Source organism: Trichomycterus rosablanca, chromosome 24 (assembly GCF_030014385.1).
Source record: "Trichomycterus rosablanca isolate fTriRos1 chromosome 24, fTriRos1.hap1, whole genome shotgun sequence".
NCBI classification, from domain to species: domain Eukaryota; kingdom Metazoa; phylum Chordata; class Actinopteri; order Siluriformes; family Trichomycteridae; genus Trichomycterus; species Trichomycterus rosablanca.
Window position 1 is genome coordinate 8,475,847 of NC_086011.1, and position 10,225 is coordinate 8,486,071.

General features: G+C 40.4%; 1 protein-coding gene across 6 annotated transcripts in view; it reads left to right on the forward strand.

Annotated features, from left to right (window-relative positions):
* Positions 1-8,803, forward strand: part of atp2b4 (ATPase plasma membrane Ca2+ transporting 4) — a 136,733-nt gene extending 127,930 nt beyond the window's left edge. For 4 of the 6 annotated variants that reach the window (XM_062986621.1, XM_062986616.1, XM_062986619.1 and 1 more), the window contains one exon: positions 5,898-8,803. In XM_062986621.1, the coding sequence (XP_062842691.1) occupies positions 5,898-6,092 (195 nt within the window). In that variant the 3' untranslated portion in view covers positions 6,093-8,803. The remainder of the gene's footprint in view (positions 1-5,897) is intronic. The other 2 variants (XM_062986618.1, XM_062986620.1) reach the window with 1 other exon arrangement.
* Positions 8,804-10,225: the final 1,422 nt, after the last annotated feature.

The following is a 10,225-nucleotide window of genomic DNA, read 5'->3' on the forward strand; positions in this document are numbered from 1 at the left end:
GCTAAACACAGATACACGTGGAGCTTTCAGAGTGAATCTAAAAATGCAGATTCGTCTTTGATGAAGCCGAGCGCTGAACAAGCGTTCACCCTCTCGAACTTATTTATTTCTATTTTTTTATTTACCTTTCGCTCATTTCTTCTCTTTCTGCTATGAAACCGGCGCACTGTGCTTGATGTGAATGAACGGCCTTGCCACGACCTGCATGCATTACCCCTTGTGAGATGAAATGAATGAACCCAGTGGACTCTCACTATTCAGAATGTTTCAGACTTTGAATGCTGACATCCTGCTGAGCTGCTTTTCTTGTTATTATTCATTTTTCCTCGTTAGAATCCGATCCTTGAGAGGAAGTGATATCTAATTAAGCGATCTCACAAGGGTTAATGCAAAATGCAAATGCATTTTGTGCATTTCTTGATGACAGTACATGTGCATGCATATTTACAATCTGCACTTTCTTAATGTTAATGAATGGTGATGCATGGTTGCTTTACTATTGTTTATATACTGTAGGTGGGTGTGTGTAGCCAAAAGTATATGGTCAACCAAACATGTGCATCCATACGTGCTTCCATAACCATTTTCTTTAATACTTAATTTCCTTCTATTTCAGTCTACAGTCTTCTGGAAATGCTTTCCTTTACATGTTCTATCATTACTGTAGGATTTTGCTTACATTTAGCCACAGGATCCCTATTAGGACCTGCTCATAGTCATCTGTTTCTCTGCATGCTTTGTTAGCCCCCTTTCAGTCAGCACTGCAGTGACACTGGTGGTGTGTTAGTGTGTGTTGTGCTGGTATGAGTCGATCAGACACTGTTTCACTGTCACTGCTGGACTGAGAATAGTCCACCAACCAAAAACATCCAGCCGACAGCGCCCGTGGGCAGCGTCCTGTGACCACTGATGGTCTACAAGATGACCAACTCAAACAGCAAATAGATGAGCGATCGTCTCTGACTTTACATCTACAAGGTGGACCAACTAGGTAGGAGTGTCTAATTGAGTGGACACGGTATTTAAAAACTCTAGCAGCACTGCTGTGTCATACCAGCACAACACACACTAACACACCACCACCATGTCATTGTCACTGCAGTGCTGAGAATGATCCACCACCTAAATAATACCTGCTCTGTGGGTGGTGGTCCTGTGGGGGTCCTGACCATTGAAGAACAAGGTGAAAGCAGGTTAAAAAGATATGCAGAGAAACAGATTGACTACGGTCAGTAATTGTAGAACTACAAAGTGCTTCTATATGGTAAGTGGAGCTGATGAAATAAACAGTGAGTGTGTGATAAACCTTCCACTTTCTAGCATAGCTGTTGCTACAGGACATTTTTAACTAACAGTCAAAGCATTTGAAGTCGACTAGGACAGAGTAGTAGTTTGAAATTGGCGTCCTATTGGCTATTTTGCGCTTAATGAGGTTTAGTTATACATTTAAATATGGACTAGTGGTTTATTCTTTGCAGGAGATCAGAAAACTTTTCCCAGTTGGTACTAATCACAAGGACTAAAAACGACATTAAGTAGTTTTGGGTTGGTATGATGACAAATGGATAAAAAAAAGCAAATGCTGTGAAATTAGAGAGAAATTACAGTGCTGGGTAATTGCCCGATGACCTTGACCTGTCCTCTTGAACAAGTCATCTCCAAGGCGGCGTTGCCTTGACCTGTGCCACATGTTCAGTCTCTGCCCAGCAACAGAATCAAAAGGAGAGAGAAAACAGAGGGAGGGAGCGAAACATTCGCCGGTGCTCGCTCTCGCGGCGCCCGCTCTCTCAACTCACTTCATGACTGCAGACGCTACATCTCGCACATTTCCCTCCCTCCTACTCTGTTTCATTCCTTCTATCCATCTTACCCGCTCTCTCTCTCTCGCTCTCTCGCTCTCTCTCATGCTTTTCTTTCTCAATCCATCTTTTGGGCTCATTCACAACCCCACCCTTTCCCATCTCCCACCTTCCATCTTTTTTCTCCAGATCTCTGACACGACACTCCACGCTTGACTCGTTCCTGCCACTCTGTATTCCAGGAGGAGGTTCTGTATTCCTGTCGTCTAGGCGGGAACATTTTCATAGTATCTTCTTAAAGAACAAATGTCAATATCAGTGTGTATTAGTTCATTTTTAATAGTGTCATGATTTAACAATAGGCTCTGCAGATGTTTCTTTGATGAATTATTCATAAATGACTAGTATAGTCGGAGAAGATGTAAATTAACGTCTGTTGTACAGATGAAATGGTTTGGAAATCTATTATTGTAGTAACAGCAACCAAACATAGATGGGTGAATGGATAGATGAGTTGGTTGATTATGGATGGATAACAAACTAAACACATAATATAAAACTGTCCTATATATACACACTGATCAGCCATAACATTAAAACCTCCTTGTTTTTACACTCATTCTCCATTTTATCAGCTCCACTTACCATATAGAAGCACCTTGTAGTTCTACAATTACTGACTATAGTCCATCTGTTTCTCTGCATGCTTTGTTACCCCCCTTTCATGCTGTTCTTCAATGGTCAGGACTCTCCCATGTGCACTACAGAGTAGGTATTATTTGGGTGGTGGATCATTCTCAGCACTGCAGTGACACTGACATGGTGGTGGCGTGTTAGTGTGTGTTGTGCTGGTATGAGTGGATAAGACACAGCAGCGCTGCTGGAGTTTTTAAACACCTCACTGTCCCTGCTGGACTGAGAATAGTCCACCAACCAAAAATATCCAGCCAACAGCGCCCTGTGGGCAGCATCCTGTGACCACTGATGAAGGTCTAGAAGATGTCCAACTCAAACAGCAGCAGCAGTCTCTGACGTTACATCTACAAGGTGGATCAACTAGGTAGGAGTGTCTAATATAGTGGACAGTGAGTGGACACGGTATTTAAAAACTCCACTCATACCAGCACAACACACACTAACACACAACCACCATGTCAGTGTCAGTGCAGTGCTGAGAATGATCCACCACCTAAATAATACCTGCTCTGTGATGGTCCTGTGGGGGTCCTGACCGATTAAGAAAAGGGTGAAAGCAGGTTAAAAAGGTATGCAGAGAAACAGATGGACTACAGTCAGTAATTGTAGAACTACAGAGTGCTTCTATATGGTAAGTGGAGATGATAAAATAAACAGTGAGTGTAGAAACAAGGAGGTGGTTTTACCTCAGTTGAAAAAAGAAAAACAACCACTCACACACACACAAACAGTTGATGTTTGTTTTTGGAAATCCCTTTTTACATTTGTTTGTTGCTCTTCTTTCTTCTAATCTGTTTTGTCTGCTTTTGACCTTGTGTCGTCTACCGGTTTCCGAAGGCTTGTGATTGGATGTCACAACAGCCAATGAGCATTCGTCTCCAGTTCTAGATCCTGATTTCCTCACATCATAGTACAATCTGTAACTGAAGTACTTGTGAGGTTTAATAGCAGCAGGCGAGTGCAGGCGTTTTGCACTGGCAACCTCTGGACTGAGGATGTGATTCAGTGTGCGTATGTAAGCGCACATGTTTAAGATCAGCAGAATGTCTCTTGGATATTTCCTGGCTCAGAGAAGAAAATATTTTTCCCACTACATCAGACTGCAAACACATCCTGAATATCTGCATGATAGAGAGAGAAATGCAAATCAGAGGAATGAAGTGCTTTAATATGAAGGTGTAAATTGGAATGGTCTCCAAACGATGCGTCTCCTATGGGATCGTGAGCCCGTCGTTTCCTCCTCCATCCCCCGTATTTTTACCCCAGCAACCACCTAACAAAAATGAAATGTTTGTGCGCCTTCTCGTCCCGACATATGGTGTTTTCACGCTTGTGCGTCTGCCACTATTTCAGCATAGACACTTTCAGACCTCCAGTCTGTAGCACTTCATGTTTCATTTAGGAAGCAGTAATTCATGTCCTATTAACCTGTTTGAGTTAAAAGCTCTATTTCAAAACTTATTTTACAATGTACAGTTGTGTAATTTATTAGTATTATAAACTACTTGCATGGAAATATACATTCGGGTTCCCAAACATCTACTGTATTATATAGTATTTCTAATTAAACATATTATTAGTAGTACTGTAGTGTTAGTAATACTAGGTAATAATAGTAATAATACTATCTATCCATCCATCCATCCAACCAACAATCTGTCTGTCTGTCTTAGCCTATCTGCCAGTCTATCCATCCGTCTATCCATCTAACAATCTATCTATCCGTCCGTCCGTCAGTCCGTCCGTCCGTCCGTCTATCTATCTATCTATCTATCTATCTATCTATCTATCTATCTATCTATCTATCTATCTATCTATCTATCTATCTATCTATCTATCTATCTCTATCTATCTATCTATCTATCCATCCATCCGTCTATTCATCTAACAATCTGTCTGTCTATGAGTCTATAAGTCTATCCATCCATCTATCTATCCATCTAACAATCTGTTTGTCTATCAGTCTACCTGTCAGTCTATCCAGCCATCTATCCATCCATCCATCTAATCTGTCTATCTAATCTGTCTATCTATTTATCTATCGGTTTATCTATCTGTTCATCCATATCTATCCATCTAACAACCTGTCTATCAGTCTATCTGTCAGTCTATCCAGCCATCTATCCATCCATCCATCCATCCATTTAATCGGTCTATCTAATATGTCTATCTGTTTATCTATCTGTTCATCCATCTCTATCCATCTCTATCCTCTGTCTATCAGTCTGTCCATCCATCTATTCATCCATCCATCTAATCTGTCTATCTAGCCATCTAATCTATCTGTCTGTCTGTCTGTCTGTCTGTATGTCTCTCTATCCATCTATCCATCCATCCATCTAGTGCATTCATTCTGTATTAACATGCCCTCCGGATACTTTCCTACTTTTAATTGTTCTTTTAAACAATTTGCATTAAATTGCTCCAATACCAGTAGCAAGTTAGCTAACCTGATCTACTTTGGTATTTTTATAAACCCACTTTATACCAGTTGCTGTATGTTGGCATGTAGTCACGTGCCCTGCGCTCGTATGTAAATTATTGTAGCTTTTTACACACTGTGGTTCTTCCTTCCATGCAAGTTGAGCAAAATTTTTGCACTCCAAATTTAAATTGCAAAAGCATGCTAGAGGTTTTATGCAAAAACACCATCTGTCAAGGAATTTCACTAATACATGGTATAATAAAATATCACATGGGATATATTTAGCTTGTAGTACTGTCAGAACAGCAGAATGTTTCAAATTGTTGGCTAATATGCTTGAAATACACTGCAGATTGGCAGTATTAATGGACATAAAACAAACTCTTTGCTTCTTAGTGACTTAAAAAGTGAGTTGTATCAACAAAAATTAAGACGTACACAGTGTCAACCTCAGAATTTATGGTTTTCAGATTTGCAACATACTCTGGATATCATTTTAACTTCTTGCTTTCCTTTACCGTCTTCCTTACATTTAGCTTCTCATCATATTTGAATCTGTTCTTCTCCTGTACACACTTATCACAATAATAATAGAGAATTAAAAAAAAAAAGTAGAGATTGCATGTGCTAGGGTGCTGCCTGTTTTTGTGTTTGGCATGTCTAGTGTTTGTGATGTGTTGGTCCCCATGATGGTATCGATGTTGTGTCCTGTTTGATGTTCCTGCCTGATCTTCTTTAATCGGTTGCCCACACAGATGAGATGTTTGTGGTGTGATTTTAAGCTTGTGCTAGTTTCTATTCATGCTGTAGCAGCTTTGCTCTGGAGACGGCATCATTCTGGGTGATCTCACCAGTATCCAGTGTTCATAAATCGATTTTTATGCCGTTTTCAAAGTACATTCCAGCCCACACTTAGTCCATTCTAGTAAAATGATTCTAATCCTCGTTTTTTTTTCTCCTCTTCCTTTGCAACGCAGATTAAGGTGGTGAACGCGTTCCGCAGCTCGCTGTACCTCGAGAAGCCTGACTCCAGAAGCTCCATCCACAATTTCATGCTCCACCCCGAGTTCATGCCACAGGTCGAGGAGGACGCGCGGGTGTCGACGATAGAAGAGAGCAGCGCCGAGCTCGAGCCGCTGCCCTCCTCCTCCGCGTCTTCCCTGCCAAGCTAGAGTGGATTGGGGGGGGAGGGGAGGCGGAGAAACCCCCGGACAGCTCCACACGTGGCCGCAAGTCCTCCATCTGACCGTCATCTATCCATCCTATCTATTCATCAATTCCAATCCGAATACAAGCTCCATCGTAAAATATTAAAAATCTCCATACGACATCCTCATGGAGCGTTTGCCCCTCGGCTCCTGTTTGACTGGCACAGTTTTGGCACTGCCTCTTCAACTCAGAGGGCAGATGGAAGGTCACAGCCTTTACTTCACTGACGATTTTTTTTTTATATTCATACTCATTTCGATTTACATTTAGGACTTCTCTTTAACTTGAAGCATGTGCGGTTAAAGCATTCGTTCATACGTCTTTATTTCTTTCATGCAATTTACTGTGGTTTGAACCAAAATACACTTCACCCCATTTTATTAACTGCTACGTCTATGGGAAGTCTACAATCAAGACACACTACACTTTTAATATTTCGAACTACATTTTCAACTGTCATGATCAACGTCCTCGAGTTTAGTTCGTTTAAGTTGTCTTTTTATTATATTTTACTTTTGTGTGCATGAATATAAGGCTGCTATTATGAAAGCAGAGTAAAGCAGAGTAAAACACATTGGATTTTAAAGAGTTAGGAGTGCCTCCTGTTCGGTGTGGAGGGGCAAAGTGGGCCATGCGACTCATCATCTCATTTAATCACGTCTGCTGGTGAACGTATTCATTGTTAAATAGTAAAATTGGTGTGCGCATTATGATCACCCTAGTTGAACAGAATAATTCCTATACTCAAGGTACAGCAAGTCACCACATAACCTTTCTCAAATCTGATCAATTTTTAAACAAATATGAGTTCCTAATTGTTATTTTGGGTTTGGGTTTTAAATAATATCAGACTCAAACTTCAGCTTTGAGTCATTCGATCGAATAGTTCCTAATATTTCTCTAAGAGACTAGGACCATGATCTGTGCACCTCCGACACAAAAAGTGGCACAAATGGCATAATCCCGACGAGTATTATGCAACACGAGTCCTCTGTTCGAGCCCTGTGAACAGTCTGTCAGCCGAGCGGAAAGCCTGGAATACAAAGCAGAGCTGCCAAGCTTATGGCCTGCGTACCATGTGCTTTTAATTATCGTAGTCCTGCCATATTTCCAATCCTACTTTCATACCGATCTAGTTTAGATGATATCCTCAATATCCTTTTTCTACTTGCTAAGAGCCATATTTTCTAGGTTGTTCTTTTATATCCCATTGCTATTTATTAATATTTTTTTTTTTTGTTTCAAATAAAGAAATCAGTCCCTGTGTAATAAATTTAGTGTATGGGTTTCAGACTAAGCCACATCTCCCCCTACTGGCGATTTTTTGTTATTTCCCCCCAACGTGATGTATTAATCTATATTATAGAGACTGGTGTAAATGACATACAAAATTAATGTTCTGTTTTCTTTCTTTTTTTGTACGATGGTTCTGTATTTTTATATTATATCTTTTAATATTTCGCAAATCTGAATCTGAACTAAAAGGTGTATAGGTTTGGAGCGTTAACAGAATTAGTCAAGTGGGTAGTAGAGTACATTGTTTTGTGGTTATACTATTGACGATGCCACGTTTGAATAGGAGATGCTGTGGCCAAGTGAGAAAGGTGTGTTTCGTGTTTACTGTAAATCCGTCGGGGTTACTACAACTCGTGGGTGTCCTAAATGTCCTGAAGCTGCTGGCTTCGAGAGGGGACGCGACGCATGGGCTCGGCTCGGGCAAAATTAAAGCCTGGATAATTCATCTCCAAACTGGTTACTGTAAATGTTACAGAGAATTGTGCTGATGTTACTGGTTTTAATATTTTATTGTTTGCTGAACAGTTGAATCTAGAGTACAGTACATACTTCCATCAGTTGTGTACATTTACTGTTACACGGTATTGCAGCGTAATTTATTTTCCTTTCTTTTATCATTTGCTGCTGTTCCATTCCATGCTGGTCTTACTAAGTCCAATTTACTACAACTTGTGTGCCCAGTTCAAACCATGTGACTAGTTTGATTGATTTAAATGTTTTCTACATCCAATGTATTGTACAAAAAGCAAAAAAAGAGAGATTGTTTGACTGCTAAAAGCAGTTAAGAGTTTTGCCAAAGTGTTGTTTTGTACAATCGTTACATTTTGAATTGTTTTAAGTTCTGTCTTAAGTCCTATCATAAATGTCTGCTGTGTTAAACACTACTTCGTTTCCGCACACTTATTAACAGTCAAGGTATATTCGTGAGTCTGACCTTCAGTCCGTTAAGTCTACACATCCATCCGGTTTAGCTCTGCAGGTCGTCCTATGTACTATTGTAAAAAAAAAAATACCTTTAAAAAAAGATGGCATGCTATGGCCCTGCATTGACTACATGACTACTCTACTGATATATCGACAGCTCTTGTTTGGGGAACTGGTTAGGGATTCAGGATCGTTACACCACAGTTGTAAATAAAACTGCATTTTTAAACTGCAATCTTAGTCACAACATCAAATGACTTAAATCCTGTTTAATTGCTTTTAAGAATTGTATTTGACCGTGAGGAGGTTTTACAACAAAAAAAGATTAAAAAAATGAAGCTTATGATTTAAATTCATATGACTACGGTATCAAGCACTGGTGTTATTTTTGTACAAACCTAATATCATCTATGTGGCATGCATGACTTATAAACAAATTGATGGTTCAAAGCAATATGTATAACCTGGTGTGAGTGGTATTTCTAGTGTCCTGTGTTGCTTAAAAGAAAAATCTTAACTGTTCGATATACGTGTTCAGTGTTTCTGCATGAATAAGAATGGAATGAGATTCCCGAAAATCTTCACGTGTTGTCCGGATGATGCCGCACACGGCGCACACACAAGTCTCACTTTATTCAATAGACCGGGCAGAAGAAACACACACTGACATGAGGGCTGTATTAGAGGGCAATAATGAGCCATGGATCAGGGTTCACGCTAAGGGTATTGAGCTTCTGATCTTCGGATTGTAAGATCACATCCCAGGTTGCGGTTGTTGAGCCCCTGGGTAGAAGCTGTATGATTGGATTGACCAATGAAAACAAGTACACACAGACATATGGTTACATTTAGTCCATGTTTCATTTTATTACTTGACTTTTTGTAAGGGGAGCAGCTCTTCCTTTTCCCCGCAACATGAAGGATCAAGATTAAAAATCTATATCAATTAATAATACTCTGCTTCTCGTAGATCTGGACCTGAAATGAGAACACAGTTGTGAATAAAAACAAGAGACACTCATCAAGGTCTTACTGTCATTGCTCATCTCATCATCGAAAAAGGGCATCAGAGTATACCATCCAAGGACTCTAGTTGATCATATCTATATTGACATTTTTTCAATCCTGGTCTTGGAGTACTCTAAACTCCCCAAATTCAACCTGGCAAGCTAACGAACAAGCTTAGATTGTGTAGAAGCAGCTATGATAAGAAAATAGTACGTCAAGGGTGAGGAAACTCATCCACAAAGGATCTAAACAAGTCAGAGCTACACTTAAAACAGCTTGATTCAGTCAATCAATCGATCCTCATGTCCAGTCTTCAAATTTTTGTTGGCTTGTATCGTTGGCTTAACCAGCAGCCAAACCGGTCCTCTGTCCCTCCAGAAATGTGTACTGTACCCCAGTCTTAGTCTTCAAATTATTGTTGGCTTGTATCGTTGGCTTAACCAGCAGCCAAACCGGTCCTCTATCCCTCCAGAAATGTGTACTGTACCCCAGTCTTAGTCTTCAAATTATTGTTGGCTTGTATCGTTGGCTTAACCAGCAGCCAAACCGGTCCTCTATCCCTCCAGAAATGTGTACTGTACCCCAGTCTTAGTCTTCAAATTATTGTTGGCTTGTATCGTTGGCTTAACCAGCAGCCAAACCGGTCCTCTATCCCTCCAGAAATGTGTACTGTACCCCAGTCTTAGTCTTCAAATTATTGTTGGCTTGTATCGTTGGCTTAACCAGCAGCCAAACCGGTCCTCTATCCCTCCAGAAATGTGTACTGTACCCCAGTCTTAGTCTTCAAATTATTGTTGGCTTGTATCGTTGGCTTAACCAGCAGCCAAACCGGTCCTCTATCCCTCCAGAAATGTGTACTCTACCCCAG